Source organism: Garra rufa, chromosome 11 (assembly GCF_049309525.1).
Source record: "Garra rufa chromosome 11, GarRuf1.0, whole genome shotgun sequence".
In the NCBI taxonomy this organism is placed as follows: Eukaryota; Metazoa; Chordata; class Actinopteri; order Cypriniformes; family Cyprinidae; genus Garra; species Garra rufa.
The window spans coordinates 14,069,605-14,089,873 of record NC_133371.1 but is presented as its reverse complement, the minus strand read 5'-3'; the positions used below and the strand labels follow the sequence as shown (position 1 = coordinate 14,089,873).

Sequence of the window (20,269 nt, the reverse complement as noted above, 5' to 3'; positions counted from 1 at the left end):
CACCAGTTTCTACTTAAAAACTTAAGTTTAGCAGCTGCCTTAAAATTTTAAGTTAAATCAACTTAAGTCATTTAAACTCATTTTAATTGTAATAAGTAAAAATGACTTGTGGTTTTAAGCTGATTTAACTTAAAAATTTAATGCATCTGCTGAACTTAGGTTTTTAAGTTGAATCTGGTGCAAACGTTTTACAGTGCAATTAAGTGCACTTCTTTTTCACAAGGGACTTCATACTGTATGTATATGATTTAGGAAGATATTTCTGTATCATGTAGTTAATGCCTTTTAAATTTAATATTCATCATTTGCCATTTTTTAACTGGTGTCTGTGAATTTTACATGTTACGGCTAACAGTAAATAAATGTTCGCTGACTGTGCAGTGCTGGATGTTTGCTGGCTGTTGAGCTCATTGTGTCTTTGAACTTTCAGATTTAAACAGTGAAAACTGTGTGTGTTTCATTTGTTCAAACTGTCCTTCATCACCATCTTTGTGTTATTCTTCACTTCTTCAGCCGGTCATTTTATTGCACCAGTTCACTACTATGACATCTGGCATTGATTTATTTAGACAAAGATACTATATATGATTGACTCTTTCCAGGAAAGGAAAATAACAGTAAGCACACAGAACATAACTGCTTTGTATGTTCCAGAAACACAGACTGCCCTGAACAGATGGTTCATCACAAACAGCCCGGACTCTATTCCACCACAATTAATCGTAATAACAGAAATGCCTAAACACTCCTCACCCTCAGAAGTAGCGGTCCTTTTTTCCCATCATGCTTTCATGGCAGGGTTATGAATGAGGACTAAACATTCAGCCTTGAATGCTCAGAAAAGCTGCTCTCTGTCCGTCTGACATAAACTCTCAAAGTGACAAACGGCAGGAAGACACGAACACACACGTGTGCACAGGACCGCTACACGCAAGGCTCCTATGACCCACGGCTGTCAACCCGCGGCCTCGCCGTCAGAGATTTGTTAGCAGCACGCCTGACAAAGACTGGGAAAACCATGAAGTGTGGCAGCGAACGGCCGCATCGTGAATCCTGAAAAACAGCTCTCAAATGAGCGTCTGCTCTCAAGGGTTTAGCTCTGACAGAAGAGCGGCATAATTGACACGGTAGACGATCTGAGGCACTGTCACCGTCTGTGTGCTCGTTCTCTAAGCTATAATACCGCAAACATACATCTCTCTGCTATTAGCAATGATTGTTCGCCTCCATATGATCTGCCAATTTGGCATATTTATCCTTGAGATCAGGGTGATAATGTATGTGGATATCTGCACACACAGACACGAAGCATTGAGTGCCTTTACTTTGCCTTTGTGTGGAATTTAAAGCACAAAGTAAGACATCTCTGAGCAGTCTGTCATTATATTGAGTGCACTTTTCCTAGTGCACTAATACTTGCACATATTCTTTTGTGTTCATGTGTGTAGTCAGAAAGAATAGGAATCATTCAGGGCAGCAGGTTCAATATTGCCTATTTCTTGAGGAAGCCAAAATGCATTGGATATATTTTGCTACTATCCAACAGATTTTGAATAAAATGTAGCATCCCATCACTTGATAGCCATATATATAGCAGGCTGATAATTTTGGAATTTCAATGAAATAAATGCAGTTTTTGTTGTGTAAAATACAATATGCACTGAAAGGCTACTTATATATAATACGTAAACATACATGACTGTAACAGCAATGACTGTTTTAAATGGCAAAACAAATAAAATTCACAACAGCAATAGTTCTCTCCTTTGCCATGATTATATCTGACTAACTAAGAAAAACAAAAGCTCTTCTCAGCAGGTCTTTTGGTCTGCTTTGCATTTCTCACATTAAAACAAATGATTTTATGAGAAACAGCCCTGAACTTCTGTTGATCTGAAACGGCATGCATGTTTATTGCAAACCTACCTCAGAAATTGTGTTTGGTTTCTGGAAGCATGGCATGTTTTATGCAAACAAAAAGATCTCTCATATGAGCCTCAGGATTCTCTCACTCATGACAAATCTGCCTCATGATGTCAGATTTTTTTGTGATTTCTTTTTTTTTTTCCCAGAGATTTCCTTATGCCTGAAATAGAGCAGTAAGGTTTGTATGAGCTGTAGTTGTTGGATGAGTGACTCACATGAAGTTGACGCAGCCTGTGCCGGGCGGAGGAGCGATCCAGATGAAGCTCAGGCTGGTGGAGGGCAGGTGACTGACATGAGACGCCACCACACTGCACACAAATTGAGTCCCGAACTGCCTGTCTGACATCACCCCTGAGAAACACACGAACACACATTAAAACAACATTTCGGATGTGAGCTCATTGTTAGTGAAATAAAATCGCACAACTATTTGTGGAAATCAGTACAATACAAACAGTTTAAATGTAACACAGAAACAGAAGTTTTTGATTGCAAATTGTTTTCCAGAAGGTATTACATTTTATTAATATGTGTAAGCAAGAGGTCATGTTAGTCCCAGCTGGGAAATGCTGTAACCAGGGTGGAAATGACTATTTCCACCCAGCTGAGTTTGGAATGCAGAATTAAAATTTTCTCCATTCAAATGTATGATTGTGAAACAAATGCATAAATCCTGCTATGTTTTTATTCCTTTTTTGAGGACCAAAATGTGACCTGACTAAAACATCAGAAAAAAAGCAGTTCTCTTTGCATTCACACTGTCAGTGGTGTGTTTGTGTTTATTTCAGAGGCCTTGTTCAGACTGTCAGCAAAGATCCAATTTTTTGCATACCCAGTTATTATCCAGATGGGTTTTTGAAAGTCTGAACAGCAAAAAACACATGAAATTGGGATTTTAAAAAAAAAAAATCTGAATCGAACCACGTATACACTCTTAAAAATAAAGGTGCTTCAAAAGGTTCTTCAAGCGAAGCCATAGAACCATTCAGTCAAAGAACCATTCAGTCAAAGGTTCTTTAAAGAACCATTTCTTGCTTACATTTTTATAATCTAAAGAACCTTATTTGCCACAAAGAACCTTTTGTGAAACAGAAAGGTTCTTCAGATGTTGAAGGTTCTTTATAGAACCATTTAGACAAAAAGGTTCTTCTATGGCATCGTGAAGCACCTTTACTTTTAAGAGTGTAGAAGTGGTTTGAAATGCCTTTTGAATCATATGGATGTTCTAGATGATCAAACTGGATTTCAAACTGTATTTTGCATCTCTCTTAATGCAACACACAATGATAACATCAAAACTGGTGATAGAAATGCCAGAATTATTCATACAGTATTCAAACAAAGCTGAAGCCGGTTGTGATTGTAACACTGTACATCACAATATATACCAGTCTCCTCCATCACTGAGTTTTTCTTGTGCGACAAAGGAGTTCTGCACCGCAACTCAACAGGGCGCTTATTTGGAGAACAAGATGACGCACCTCTAATTTTCCTGTGTCTGTTTTGAAAGCCTCATCACATATGTGGGTAAGCCTGCGTCATTACCAAGCAACCCATACAGATAGATAGGTCTGGACACATAATTGATTGTTTACAATACTGCATTATTGACACACTATTGTCCTGTTTAATACTGTTGCTTTGAAACAACCTGTTAAAAGTGTATATATATAAATAAAGGTGGCATAAATCAGATTTGATCACTTGCAATTAATAGTGCAGACAATCTGCCTGAAAACATCTGATTTGAGAAAAAATATACGATTTGCGTGCAGTCTGAACATAGCCAGAGTCTTTCAGAGTCTTCAGAAAGTCTATTACAAATTCATACTGGCTATACCTTTGCATTCTACTTTAAGTAATGGGTTTGTTTATTAATTAATTGTTATTAATTATGAATTAGTTCATTCTGCACATTAAACTGGAATCCCATACTGTAGCACCCAAAAAATTACATACAGCATCTTCAGACGATGTGCAGATAAATTATAAATGTTGCTGCATTATTACATAAACAATACGGTCACATTCTAGCAATGCACTGCCCCATTAATGCTCATTATTCAGTTAAAATTGTACTGCTAATTATTGTTGGTTTAAGTCAGAGGATAGATAATAGACAGGAAATGTTTGTAGCTAATTATAGTTGCCAAAATGTTACAATTCTGTTTCTGTATTTGTTTTAGACCCAAACCACTGTTGTACAAAACACATTAAATAACACTACAAACAAAGCAATCCTGCCATTCTGAGAAACTCGGAAGTTTGCATTTCTCCAGTTCTATGTTTTAAGCAAGACTGGATGTGCTGTAGAGGTCTGATCTCACATGTCAGTGTTAACAGGCCTCCAGTGTGTTGATATCATCACTCACTCAAGGAGAAAATTGATTGTTTCCATTTCATTTATGATGTCCAGAGTAAACGTCTCTCACAGGACTGAAATAATGGTACCAGTCAAAGCTATAAACAATGTGTGCATTTCCTTTCACATGCAGATAGAAAACTAGAGAGCCGTCGGCCGTGATTAATGGCAGTCGAGCGACCTGCGATCTCCCACGGCCACCCGCACTTGAGCTGAAAGAAAGTCCGCTGCCCTCCCACTTCCCTCCCTTCATGAACGCTCACGTACACACACACACACACACACACACACACACACACACACACACACACACTCATACGCTTTCCACTGCGTTCTATAGCCTCGTCTGAGATTTTCACTCCAAATGGCCTCTAAAATGAGAGGAAAGATGATTTGGCGCACAACAGATGGGCACAGGGTGGCACAGACTGGCACGCATGATGCTCACTGCTGCTCATTAAAATGCAGATTCATAATTTCAACTCAACACATATTAGTAGGATAAAGCACAGTCCGGCTCATTACTTCTAACCTTAGAGTTGCCATATATCGGGTTAAATCTATGGTTTGGGGGACTAAAGTTGACAAACATTTTCAAAAAAGTGAAAATTAAACTATGTGAACGTGAACTGGTCTCCAAAAGGAAAGTGTTTGTTCCTATCAGTAATTAAATGAACTATTTAGTGTTTTCAATAGAAGTGTTGACAGTCTGTTGACATTGAAGGTTCGTAAGGATGTTTGGTCATCTATCAAGTGTCACTTCAAGAAAAGAGGCTTTCTTTTCTCCATCTTGAAACCTTCTCCGCCACCCATGCGGCCACATTTCTGACTCTTTGAATCTCAGGGTATAGTTTCCACTCGAACAGAACCAGCTCATCATCCATCATGCAACAGCAGGGTATGAATATTTATTAATCAGACATACAGTATGTCAATGGGTGGGTTAGTGAGATCTAGACGTGTTTAGCCTTCTCAGGCCTTCCTAGAAAGTCATACGAAGAACATGACGTCGTTGATATAGTGTTGCGTTATATGGAATCACTGGCCAAAAGTCACTTTGTTCCCCTGAGAAACTGACCCAAGGTCAAAAACTGGAGGTCCAGAAGCTTCTCAATCACTTGGCAACCCTTCCCTGCATTTCCATTGGTCCATTTCATAATCTGCCAATCATTCTACACTGCCATTGTCATGGCGATGACAGAAGTGCTCTTTGTCTTGCCAGGAAGAAGCTGTGTGCCCGACTCAGAGACGCAGGAGCTTGGGGCCGCGGGAGGCAGGGAGGGCGACACAATGCAGAGAGGATTATTGGCCAGAAAACAATTTGGCCACCTGGGAGATTCTGTGTGTGTGTGTGTGTGTGTGTGTGTGTGTGTGTGTGTGTGTGTGTGTGTGTGTGTGTGTGTGTGTGTGTGTGCGTCTGTAATCACCAATCATATTTATTCATTGCAGCATACATGCACTGAACCACGGCTGATGCCCTTTGCACTGCAGTTGTTTTGCTCTTGATCTTTTCACTTTGTGAATGTTGAATTGTGGACTTGGATCTGCACCAGACACCCAGTGAGCCGTGATACTATAGAAATACAGTAGAAACTAGTGAAGGGTTTTCTGTGTTGGACTGGCCATCTGGAGCAGATCCCAGTGAATCTGAAAAACAATCTACAGCATCAGCAATCAGTCTGATAACAAGAGTGTTTGTTAATGCCTCTTATGTAGTCTCCATGGTGTCTTTGTGGTCATTAAATATTGTTACCCTTACTATTACCACACACAAACATCTACTGCAGCTGTGAGATGACCTCTGACCCCTGACCTTTGACCCAAACCAGTGCTGGGTCAATCATGATTTGTCTTTGCACCAAAAATGATGTTGTGAAGTGTGTGAATCAATAGTTCATTATACAGCAGTTAATTTGATTCATTTAAATTCATTTGCTGACGTCTCGCAGCATTTCTCAGTTTCTATAACTCAACAATCCAATTTGCCTGGTTGATTCCTCTGGTGGAGCAAAAACATACAAAATATGTATATGTATAAAATAAAAAACAACAACATGTCTTAAACACAACAAGTACTCAATATGTGCAAAAGCAACAACAAAAAAATTCACTGTCAGAAGGCTGAAGTCAAGGAACGCATCAGTGCTGTCAATGTCGAGTCACGAACCTTCTTTGATTTTGTCAAATAAAATTTGTAAGTTAAGCAGCTTTTAGATCTCCAAAGCACACATCTTTTTTCCTCTCGTCTCATTTTCATTCTCACCTCTTTTCTCTCTTCAACTGAAACACCATTAACTTTTGTCTGTCCATCCATGTCCCTTCAGAAACTATTTAGCAATGCTTTTTTTATCAGATTCATGTCCTACACTAGTTTCCACTCCCTTCAGTTCAAAATGGCCATTTCAGTGACTTTCCGAAGGAATCGCTATCAAAATAAAGTTGAGATGAAAGACAGAAGCAATGTCAAAAGTCAGCCATGGTGCCAGAGGGCCTGTTTCATCACTGACGCAGCTGAAGCTCTTTTACACTGCCTCTCCTGGGAGGCATTAGCACTAATTTGAAGTTTAATTTGACGTGACTCCTCGGCTAATCGTGCAAGCTAGAAATTAATTAATCTGACTTGACTTGTGCTAATTTGCGACGGCTTCAACGCAGCGCTCCCTTCGGAGGCCACAAACAAACATGAACGGCCTGGCTGGCGGAGACGTGTTAGTGACACGAGCGGCGGAGACAGGTGGGACACGGGCAGGCCTGAAGAACGCCTTGCATCTGAAATGCTTTCACCCCGCATGGCCTCTGGGAAGCCAGGAACCCGCTCATGACAGCTTTATGCCAACAGCCAGCAAAATGTAATTAACAAATCATGATGATGTTGCCAATAAGTGAAAAACATCTTTTTTCAAGCAACATTTGGGTCACTAGTGCCCTCATGGATGCCTTATATAAACTGCATGACAGGATGGGAGGCTCGACGGATGGGCTTTTAGAAGCAGAAATTTAAGGACAGGTTTGCTTTCAACTGAGCCATTTAAAGCTTAGGAAAGTGCACCTCATTCCTGCTCTCCATTAGGAGTCTATCTCAAGGGCTTCTTCTCCATCCTCAGAGGAACTTAAAAAATTGATCAGAAAGTGAAAGTGCATCCTTGAAAACAAGTAGGTCTTCACAACAATGGAAAAAACCCCATGAGAGACAGAAGAGGGTGTATGTGTATTATCAGTGCACTGATGAATTGGAAGGACTGGACCTATACTGGTTAACAGTGGCTGCGTCTCTATCAGATCCTATTTCAGTAGATCACTATCTTAATCACAAAATCCTTCCTGTGCACTGAAACATTTGCTTTCTAAAAATTCCACAATGCACTGCAAAAACTAGAGCAATGATGAAAAAAATCTTGTCATCAAGTATATCATTGATATTTTAAATCAATATTGAAACAACAGATTTCATGAGAATCTGTAGTGAGTAACTTCTGCATTTACATAAGAAATCTTACTGAAACTGTAAAAAAAGGTTCAAATTGAGAAAAAAAAGTAAGCATTTACACTGCTGCACTCACATGGTACACATTTACTTTATAAGGCCAGTCCAGCCGGGTCAAAAAAAACGTTAATTAACATTAATTTTAATTATGACAAAGCATGATTGTTTAAAAGAAAATTATCCAGATAAAACATGCAAAACTTTGGTTGGGTTTAATAGGGTCGTCATGTCCCCTACATTCACGTGTCCCTGCTCTCTGTCTGCTGACATCTTCTAATACTGGTAATTCTCTGAGAAATATCTTGGCTAATTATCATTTACCGTGCTATTTTTATGATATTTCTGTGTAAAGCTGTTTTAATCAGTGCTTGATTCTGTAGGATAAGGTGCAGACTGGTTTTGGTGGGCTGGTGGGGGGCTATTTTGACGTTTAAAGTGGTAGCTGCATTCTGATTATTTGAGAATAAATGAACAGCATAACAATCTGTAACAGAACAAACATATATGTCTATTTCCACTGTTTGCTCACCTGAGATGGATGGCTGCAATGCATGGCACAAACAGGTCAATAAAATCACAAAATACATGCAAACACACGACTACTGATTTTTTTAAATACATTTTGTGTATGCTTCTCTGGGAGTTTACATTTAGTTATTGGCTGCAAAAACATTATGATTGGTAAAAAAAAAAACAGTGGAAATCAGATATACAGCAGATATAATGTATTCTCTATTATATATGTAATGCAATAAGTGACTTTCTTTTACTCCCATTTGATCTCTGTATACAGCACTTTCAAAGTTTCAAATAACAGCTGCACTAACGACCATGAGTGTTTACTGGATATATGTGTTTTACAGCACCAAGTTACAGAGATGCATGTGTAAAATGTGTGTGTGTGTGAGTAGCTGAGGGCCTGTCAGAGGAGTCAAAGAGCAGACTGATCACAGAGCTGCTGAGCTTTTGAAGTCTCTCAGGGACTGACAGCTCTTCAACCCCATGAGAGCACAAGCACACACATACACACACACATACACAATGTGAACCAAGAATGATGGCATAAAGCAGCATGCAAATGAAAGCTGAGAGAGTAAATACAGGAAATGGCAACCACTCCTGCTTCACAAACACTCTCTGTTTTACTCCATTTTTCCATCCACTTCATCCAGTCCATTAATACATTTTTATTCTTTTGTTTCTTTTCACTGCATGCAATATTTTTAACCTTATATAACCCTTTGAAAACAGATGGTGATAATGACATTGAAAGAAACTACAAATACATCCAAAGGGGCTGCAGTGTGTGATTCAATCTGAAAGTGTGAAGCTGTTCACACTTTACATTGATTTAGGTGTGAGGATTTAGCAGACATGTTAATCCAGTCAGTTATTCGTGTGAACCTTCAGGTACATTTGCAATGAACAAACTATTAAAATGTTTTGTTTTAATACATTTTCCAGAATCACACACACAACCCCAGCAGATTTCAATTTGTGAAAAGTCAAAAGAAGACAAAATTTTTGCAAGATCAGCATTGCCACTGCTCAACATGTTTTCAATGCACACAGCAATACTGCAGTTATCTCTCATTTACAGTAGAAGTGAATGTTGGACTGGACTGGACCCTCAAGCCATAGATGGGTTAATGAAGTGACGCCTAAATTTTATGTCAGATTGTGTTTTTTAGTTATAAATTGGTTTAAATGTGTAAAAAAGATGCTATATATATGAAGTACCTCTCCCATGTCTGTACTCACTTTAACTTTAAAAAAAAATAGTTATTTGTCATTTTTCTGTTATTCAAAGTGTCAAAATATCATGTGGTGTGACCATCCAGCCATAACTTTTGGTTTGGAAACATCTTTGAAATTACTCTAAATTTATTCCAATTAATTTTCTGCACTATTTGGCATAATTTCCAAAGTGTATTGTAATCTTATAATATTGCAAATAATTAGTATTTATTTTCCATCATAATATACAAACAAACTTTGTTCGATGATGTCCATCATATATATATATACCAATCATATTTGCCAATGACCCATGGAAGCATCAAGCAGATTTGAAACTCTCTTTTAAATTGGGAAAAATATAACCTTTTTAACGGCTGGTATGTAGTTGCCACATTTGGATATCGTGTGGTATGACCTCAAAACAACAACAGTGAAAAACAATGAATATTGAGTTATTTCTACAAGTGTTTATTTTTATTACAAATTGCATAGTGACCTTTTGTGAGAAGCTAGCTTGTTTTGTTCAGGTAGCCAATTCTGTGCTTGTAAATTTTGACTGAATTTGAAATATCATGTGGTGTGACCACTACAGAGTGTTTTCTGTGATACATTAGATTATATTAGATTAGATTATACATTAGTTTATACATTATAATTTAGATTGGCAGTTTTTGTGCTTTTATATTCATTTAATGGTTTATATACATAAAATACACCATTATAGTATAATTTTGGGTCATTTTAATCTTTGTGCAATATGAGAAAAAATGCAAAGAAATATAAAACTCAGAGTTCAAATTTTGTCTTTTTTTAAAAAAGAAATTCAAACAACAAATACTGTTTTGTGGCTCTTTAATGTGTCTTGGCAGATCGCTGTAGTGCCTCAGTTCAAGCGGCACATGAACCGATCTCCAATAATAGCAATAACTATATAAAAAATAAAATAAAATAAAATAAAAATCTAATTTCTGTGGTTGAATTATGAATCACTGCTACAGTGTGCTTAAGTGAATGGTTTTAATAAGAGCATTATATGAGATCATAATATGAGATCATTATTTACAAAAACTAAAAAGAAATGCAATTACTTTGTGTTTAAACTCTTTAATTACAGAGAGCATCTAAAGAAAATGTTAAGCATGTTAAGAAAATGAATTAATTTTAATATAAATCATGGTCGCACCACAAGACATTGTGGGTCAATGACAGGGGTCATCGGATGCAAAGTTCACTTTTAAATGTTGGTTGAACATAAATGTGTGTTGGCAGTGTCTGTAAACATCTACCCTATAATGATAAAAATCCACATAATGGTTTTTATTTAATCTGTAAAAATAATTTCCCCTTTTTCAAATCAACACATTTTTAGCTAACTCTAACACCGACAGAGGCCGCTCCCACGATAGATTGATTGACATAACCGTCTTACTTTAGACCCGCCCCCTGAATGAGCTGTAACTGTTACTGATCGTGCTGGTAAGACGAGACGTGAGACCAACTCAAATAAAGTATCCTTTTAATCTTGAACTTGACAATAACAGGGAATATCCACACACGTGAAGCAAACTCAAATAATGACCGACAATAGACTGAACTCAAAGACAGACTTATAAAGCAAACTAATCAAGACACACAGGTGATACAGATAATGACTAAACAAGGACTAAACCAAATGATTATAAACTGACGGGGGAAGACAGAGGGAGAAACCAAATCAGAATAGTGAAAACACAAGGCAGAAGACAAGAAACATAAGGCTGCATATGACATTACGTCCCTGGAGGCGGCCTGGAGGCCGTTACGGGGCAGGACCTTGCTGGGTTGGGAAGGCCTCCAGGGCGGAACAGGAAGCCATGGCGGATCAGGCGGCCACGGCCGGACAGGCAGTTCGGGGGGCCATGGCGGGTCAGGCGGCCACGGCCGGACAGGCAGTTCGAGTGGCCATGGCGGGTCAGGCGGCCACGGCCGGACAGGCAGTTCGAGTGGCCATGGCGGGTCAGGCGGCCACGGCCGGACAGGCAGTTCGAGTGGCCATGGCGGGTCAGGCGGCCACGGCCGGACAGGCAGTTCGAGTGGCCATGGCGGGTCAGGCGGCCACGGCCGGACAGGCAGTTCGAGTGGCCATGGCTGGGTAGTCCCCGTGGCCCTGGCCTCAGTCCTCGGCCAGACCACGTGGACTCGGGGTATGTAGCCCCCCCCCCCCAAAATTTTCTTTGGGAAATTCAGCAGTTCATAGGGGGGATACTCTGGAAGGCTGGGTTGGACCAGCGGAGGCTCTGGAAGGCCGGGTTGGGCCAGAGGAGGTTTTGGAGGACTGAGTGTAACCAGCGAAGGCTCTGGACGGCTGGACGGGACCAGCGAAGGCTCTGGAAGACTGGACGTGACCAGCGAAGGCTCTGGACGGCTGGACGGGACCAGCGAAGGATCTGGACGACTGGACGGGACCAGCGAAGGCTCTGGACGGCTGGACGGGACCAGCTGAGGCTCTGGACGGCTGGACGGGACCAGCTGAGGCTCTGGACGGGACCAGCTGAGACTCTGGACGGCAGGACGAGACCGGCTGAGACTCGGGACGGCTGGTTGAGACTGGCGGAGATTCAGGACGGCTGGGCGGAACCAGCGGAAACTCAGGACGGCTGGGCGAAACCAGCGGGGACTTAGGACGGCTGGGCGGAACCAGCGGGGACTCAGGACGGCTGGGCGGAACCAGCGGGGACTCAGGACGGCTGGGCGGAACCAGCGGGGACTCAGGACGGCTCTCTTGAGGAGCGGGCTCTGGACAGCGCTCTTGAGGAGCGGGCTCTGGACGGGGCTCTTGAGGAGCGGGCTCTGGACGGCGCTCTTGAGGAGCGGGCTCTGGACGGCGCTCTTGAGGAGCGGGCTCTGGACGGCTGGACGACCCCAGCGGAGATTCAGGAGGGCTGGGCGTCTCCAGCGGAGACACTGAAGGAGCTAGCTCTGGGCGAGCGGTCACTGGAGGGCGCTCTGGCGGCGCAGTCACTGGAAGGCTGGGCGGAATCAGCGGAAGTTTAGGAAGGCTGGACAGGACCAGCGGAGGATCAGGAAGGCTGGGCGAAACCAGTGGAGGTTCAGGAAGGCTGGACAGGATTAGCGGAGGATCAGGAAGGCTGGGCGGAACCAGCGGAGACTTGGGAGAGAGAATAGGCGCTGTAAACTCCTGAGGAATCGCCATGTCCATCAGATCCATTATATCCTCCTTGGCCGGGAACTCAGGAGCGCTGGCCATCCAGACTGAGGGATCAGGGATAGCGGTCACCTCGACCGGGAGATCAGGAGCTGTGGCCAGCGGTGTTGGGGTGAGGAAGCCTAAGGAGCTCTGGAGGGTTGCCGGATGTTTAGGGCGAGGCAGGCGGTCTGAACTGTTGGACCGGTATGTAGAGGCACTTGGCGTTGGGTGAGCAGGTGCGATGTATTGTGTTTCTGAGGGGGTTGGACTTCGGATCGGACCGTCATTCTCTATTTGCTTTATTTCGAAACTGGAGCCATTTAAATAGAGAATAATGTTAACTAACTCGACAAATGGTAAATCATGGACAGAGAGATCACAACGAATAATATCCTTGTCCAACCCCAACAGAAACACAATGCCAATAGAGGCGTCGGGCCAGCTCACCCGATGAAAAAGCTCAAGGAAATCCTCCACATACCGCTCCAACTCCCGACCGCTCTGCCTCAAGCTCCATAGGCGTTCCTCAGCACTGCAGTTATGGTCGGTCATTCTGTTACTGATCGTGCTGGTAAGACGAGACGTGAGACCAACTCAAATAAAGTATCCTTTTAATCTTGAACTTGACAATAACATGGAATATCCACACACGTGAAGCAAACTCAAATAATGACCGACAATAGACTGAACTCAAAGACAGACTTATAAAGCAAACTAATCAAGACACACAGGTGATACAGATAATGACTAAACAAGGACTAAACCAAATGATTATAAACTGACGGGGGAAGACAGAGGGAGAAACCAAATCAGAATAGTGAAAACACAAGGCAGAAGACAAGAAACAAAAGGCTACATATGACAGTAACAGTCCGATCGCCATTGTTTTGATGTCGGAGCAGGGAAGTAGATAAGAATGGCTTCTAAGCGATTGAGGTGTTCTGTTATTTAATAATGAACATAGTAGTCGTCATTTACTCCCGATATCTGAGCCACTGAAGACACAGTGGATGACTTTTGTTTGTTTGAATGTGCCTCCTGATCTACATAAATGCATCTATGTTTGCACTAATCATTTGTGATTCAGCTTCACTTACAGCAGAACTGAGTATAAGGTTTTTTTTTAATTAATCTTTGCAATCTCCTTTCCTAATAACGTGTTAGTTGGCAAGATTTGTGGCTAAACGCAGCTAAATGTGGCTAAAGTAAACAGTCTCTCAGAGCATGGCTCGTCACACCACAGAGAGAAGAGAGGGGCGGGGTGAGCAGAGCTTATTTTTATTAAAGGAACATCCAACAGAATGAGCTGATTTTTGCAGAGCTAATTTTAACAAGGAAAAAGGGTCTTGTTCTACACTACAATGGAGAAATTTTAACCAAAGTATGTTATAGACTTTCCATTAAGTTTCATAGAACAATATCAACTTGTGGAAAATGGGCATCCGTGACCCTTTAAGGCTACGGCCAATTAATCTAGATGAAAAAACACTAAAATCACTTTTTATTTTTTGACATTTTTAATGATAATTTTAATGTATTTGTCTGAAAGAAGAAAGTCATATACACTTAGGATGGCTTGAGGGTGAGTAAATCATGGGCTAGTTTTCATTTTTTGGTGAACTATCCCTTTCACCACAAAAAACACAGTTTTGGGGCTTTTATATTCGATTGATGGTTTACATACATAAAATACTCTATTATAATATCATTAGAAATAGATTTTTATGCAATATGGGTTATTTTATACAGTTTATGTTTAATCTTTGTGCAATATGAGAAAAAATGCAAATAATAATAATAATTGAAAGCATGTAGATTTAGTTGGGTAATTATGCATTTATTGGTAATTTATTATTTATTTATTACTATTTTACTCTATTTTACCAGATTCCACTGCCAATGCATGCAGTGAAAAATCACTGAGCAAAGAGGACACTGACAACGTGCTATGAAACAAAGTCTTAGAGTTCAAATGTTGTCTTTTTTATAAAGAAATTCGAACAACAAATACTGTTTTGTGGCTCTTAAAGGTCACTGTAGCACCTCAGTTCAAGCGGCACATGAACCGATCATCTCCAATAATAGCAATAACTGTATTAAACTAAAAATAAAACATTTCTGTGGTTGAAATATGAATCACTGCTACAGTGTGCTTAAGTGAATGGTTTTAATAAGAGCATTATATGAGATCATGATATGAGACCATTACAAAAACTCAAAAGAAATGCAATTACTTTGTTTCTAAATGCTTTAATTACGGAGAACATCTAAAAAAAAAATGTTAAGCATGTTAAGAAAATGAATTAATTTTAATATAAATCATGGTCACACCACATCCCTGTTAAAAAAAAAAACTGCATATGCTGCTTAGGTAGGTTTTGATGCTGGTTTAAGATGGTCTTTTGCTGGTTTATGCTGTTTATGCTGGTTTTTTGCTGGTTCTTTTGCTGGTTTATGCTGGTCCTTGACCAGCACATGACCAGCTAAGGACCAGCATAAATCAGCTAAGGACCAGCTTAAACCAGCATGAAAACATACTTAACCAGCATCCCAGCATCAATTGTCTAATCTCTCAGAGCATGGCTCATCACTTCACAGAGAGAAGAGAGGGGCGTGGTGAGCAGAGCTCATTTGCATTTAAAGGAACATCCAACAGAATGAGTTGATTTTTGCAGAGCTGAGTTTAACAAGGTAAAAGGGTCTTGTTTTACACTACCATTGAGAATTTTTAACCAAGGTATGACTTTTCATTAAGAATAAAGAATCATATCGACTTGTGGAAAATGGACACCCCTTTAAGGCTACAGCCAATTAATCTAGATGAAAAAACACTAATACTTAATTTAAATTTTTTATATGAATTTATGTAAACATGACATTCTTAATGTTTGAACAATTACAACAGATATTTTTATTTTTTGTATTTTAAAATTAGCCTGTCGAAAATCCTTATACTTCAATGACCCAGGTGTATATGACTTTCTTCTTTCAGATGAATGCGATCAGAGTTATATAAAAAATGTCTTGGCTATTTCAAACAGTATAATGCCAGTGATTAGTGGTCGAATAATGTCGTACAAGTGTTCACGAGAGAGTGGTAGTCCAGAAGATGACGTTGGATGTAGACATAACGTAAGATCCCATGAGATTATGCTAGTTCTGCGAGAGGTGAGTTTTTACAGCAAAGGAAATCCAGTCTCCTCTTGGCTTATACCGAAATCATCCATAATTTTTCTTTGCAAATCTTCGTTTTGTACTTCTAACTCATGACCGGTGTTCTGTTTTTCTCTATCGTTTGTTTCTGTGTTTGTTACTTCTCACCAGAGCTTACGCTATGCCTACATCCTATGTCATCCCCTGGATCGCCACTCTCTCGTGAACGCTCATACGACAGCTAGTGGAAAGATTTTGGTTTATAAAGTTTTAAATAGCCTATGGACACAACACAAATGCATCGATTTGCTTTAGAAGGCCTTCATTAACCCCCTGGAGCTGTGTGGAGTACTTTTTGGTGACATAATAAAAATATAAACTGCAAAACTGAGTAAAGGTATGAGCACACACACATCTGTTTGACAAATGCTCCCGCAGTGTCTGCTTTATCAGGTGGTAATAGTGTGATGTAAACTGCTCTGAACAAATAGCATGGAATTTTACGAATAAAGCTTGATTTGTAATGAGCCTAATTTACATAGTAAGGGGGCGTGTTTGCATGGAAACGAATGTCAATTATTTAATTTACATACTGAAGGAATAGCTTACACCTAGCTGCTTACATTAGCTTATGGATGATTACTGAATGAGACATGGTGTTTACGCTGAATAACTCTTGTGAATTCTCCCTAGTATCTTGCTCAGTGTCTTCTTTGGTTTCGGTGGCTCAGGTATAGTGCCATAGTTTGCTATCAACATGCAAACTATGGAGAAACAGGAGTGAACATAAGAAAATGGTCATTTGCTTATTTTTCACATTTTGTTAATCATTTAAAAAATGCCATTGGACAATTTACTCAATGGTGCAACCAATCGGTGAAAAAAGTAAGATTTATCACAATTTTGATAACAAAAAAATCTTTTTTTACTTGTAGTGTAGTGTAAGTCCTGTTCCATGTTCCAACATTCTAAAGGTCATTGCACACTGAGTCCGAAATTTTCGTATGCGTTTTTTTTTTTTTTTTTTTTTCCATATTCGTCTGATCCAAATTTTTTATGACGGACAAAAGTTTTGGAGGCAGTGTGTAAACATAATTGACACAACGTGGGGTCAACAAAAATTTCAGACTCAGTGTACAATGCCCTTAACTCTGAGAAGAAAAAAAAAGTATTACAACAAAAAAGTCAATTAAATATTATTTCAAATAATTTAAATAGCATTTATGCTGGTAAGGGTAAGGTTTTTAGCCTGTCCCTTACTATGATCAGAGCTTTAATTTGCAAAATAAAGCCAAAATTATATATATATAACACATTTGCATATTGTTCTAAATATAGTCTCATTGCTAAGCAATGATTTTGGCATAAGTATACAATTGTTCTATAAAATATAAATCGTTTTATTGGTGCCCCCTGAATTCACATCAGCCCTGTTAACCTCATCAAAAAACCCTTGTAAAATAATGTACATTCAAGTGACATTAATTCTAGGAGGTTACATCATCTCTCCACCAGGATTCCAACACTTAAAACATAAGCATGTTTCTCTCACTCCTCTATAATGTTCTATTTTTGATTATTTATGAGGTTTGACCGATGGGGGGTTGGGGCAACATGCAATGTCAATCCTGTTACCATTTTTAAAATATACATGTAAACAAGTATTTACACATTTAAAATCAATATCTACAAATAAAATCCTTTCAAAGTGTACAATATGTGCTTTTGTGACCTTGACTATTAGCTAGCAATTACCAAATTTGTTTAAATTCGTCAAACATGTTACTGTAAACCTGTTACTTTTTAGAGTAACAGGTTTTGACATGTGGGTATTTTATTTTATTTTATTTTTCAAATTTTCCAAGGGGAAAAGGCACAGATTTCATGGAATTACCCATTAATTTATTCATTCATTCATTCATGTACACTAAACCAAAGGCACATCACAGCTGCCTCTGTTACTTTGTTCCTTTGCAACTCATTGAATCTGTAGAGGGCACAGAAACAACCTTAATAGAGAGCAAGTTTTCCCAGGTGGGACCGTAATGGAACTGCACAGGATTCATTAGAACGTTACAGAAACATCAATGCTAAGTTAAATTAACACATTCCCTTCTGAGATTAATTAAACTTGGCACAAAATGTCATTCAGTTTATTTAACGGAGCTAACTGATCTTCTGAAAGCCAGACTGGTAAGTGGATGCTAGTCACCTGGATAGTCACCAACTACGCTTAATGCTTGGCTTATGAATAATAATAGATTATGTAGGCGGATGTTCCAAGAAGGTTACCTAACAACGTCACCTAATTAATATTCATGAGTCCATGTCATGGTTTCATAACCAGCTCTGCTTCAAACCCACATTTTGAATGTTGGGTGTAATAAGGCGCTGTTCTTGGTAAATAAGATTCGGAACAGTTTGCGTTATGAAAAGCTCTATTAAACTCTATGACTGCAAATAATCATCAGCTCCTGACAAGATCCTCCAGCTCTTTAATATATGTGACCCTGGACCACAAAACCAGTCTTAAGTCGCTGGGGTATATTTGTAACAATAGCCAAAAATACATAGTATGGGTCAAAATTATTGATTTTTCTTTTATGCCAAAAATCATTAGGAAATTAAGTAAAGATCATGTTCCATGAAGATTTTTTGTAAAATTCCTACTGTAAACATATCAAAATGTAAATTTTGATTAGTAATATGCATTGTTAAGAACTTAATTTGGACAACTTTAAAGGTGATTTTCTCAGTATTTTGATTTTTTTTTGCACCCTCAGATTCCAGATTTTCAAATAGATGTATCTCGGCCAAATATTGTCCTATCCTAACAAACCATACATCAATAGAAAGCTTATTTGTTGAGCGTTCATATGATGTATACATCTCAGTTTTGTAAAATTTAACCTTATGACTGGTTTTGTGGTCCCTGGTCACATATATAATTTATTATTTAATAAATTGCAGTGTCAATAACATACCTTTTTAAACGATACATCCTCAATATCCATTTGTTTTCTTGACTTAACCATAAGGTCTGGATTATGTGCATGCATCTGTATTTTCTGAAGGTTGTCTTTTTTACACACTCTAACCTCTTTTTCTACCAAACAGACCCACTTTTTAAGAATAAAAAAGCCAATGTCCACATTACACAAGCTCTCTTACCATAGAAACAGAGGTGAATATCACTTGTTCCTCATGAATTCTCAGAATCATTAAGCAAGCTCTCAAACAATACTCCAGTCCATCAAGCAGTCCTGTTCTCATGAATTCTGCACTTATCTAACACATTATATGCTGTACATTCACTCTCCTCCAAAGCCTGCCCAGAAGACTTAAGAGGATTGAACCCAGGTTATGAGTATTCATTAATATATTTTACCTTTTTTTCTGTTAATCTAATTTTAGACTTGTGCTAATTCAAGACTTACCAAAACCAAAGGCTGGAGATGCAGGGATTGGAGACGACTGGACAGAAGTGGAGGTGTAGAGACCAGTGACCAGCAGCCCATCAAAGTACGTACTGGTGGAAATAGTCACTGTAGACATGCAGAGAAACGAGACAGAGTGTAAGAATTCACAGATGGGTTCACTGTTCAATAAGATTTGAGAAAAAAAACTTTAAAATGATAACAGATTATTATAGTGAGGTTAACCATGAGTGGCCTCTTGAAAACTGGAAAAAGTGTTTTGATACTCATAGTAAGAAATTATTTTAATGATTTTCCCATCTAAAAGGTCTAGTTTGTTATCATAAGAGGAAAATGCTATGGTGCCTGGGAAGAAAATTGGTTAAATTCAGTACAAGATGTGGTGAGCACTGAAAGTTATTTGGACAGATCCAAAGATTCAAACAGCTAGAAGACTATATGATGCTCATGAACGAGACTCAAATCACCAATGCAATCATTTGGGGTTATCAGGACTGTTCATTGAACAAATCAGTCAAAGAATCTGAAAGTTATTATAATAAACAAAAATTCAGGTGTAAGTAAACAATATAGTACAAAAATAATCCAAAATTACAAAATAAGTTTGTTCTAAAGTACACAGTCCAACAGGCAACAACGGCAGATAACGTTTGGGAGGAAGGTTGCGCCTCACAGTGTTCTCACTGAGGTCCTATAGTGTAGGGCAAGCAACAGAATACAGACATAATGTCGCATGAGAGAATGCAATGCCTCAGTCACGATTGGCTCATGATTTGTTTCATAAATCCATCAGCTCCCTACCCATTTACGATTTCAATTAGTATGCATTTTTAACTGCCACATACACTTCTACAGTAAATGCATGCATTACTCCAAGCATGTTTCTCATTGATTTGCACAAACTGAGGAACGAGACAAAATTATTGTATGTAGTAATCAACAGAATGGCACAGATGTGGTCCAGAGACGCTGAATGGAAA

The 20,269-nt window shown here is 39.2% G+C and overlaps 1 protein-coding gene across 1 annotated transcript in view; it reads right to left on the bottom strand.

Annotated features, from left to right (window-relative positions):
• The window catches only part of reln (reelin), a 99,425-nt gene that overhangs the window by 58,423 nt on the left and 20,733 nt on the right, over positions 1-20,269 (bottom strand). The window contains exons 2-3 of the mRNA XM_073850128.1: positions 19,290-19,397; positions 2,142-2,277 (exon numbers count right to left, since the gene is read on the bottom strand). Coding sequence (XP_073706229.1) covers positions 2,142-2,277; positions 19,290-19,397 — 244 coding nt within the window. The remainder of the gene's footprint in view (positions 1-2,141; positions 2,278-19,289; positions 19,398-20,269) is intronic.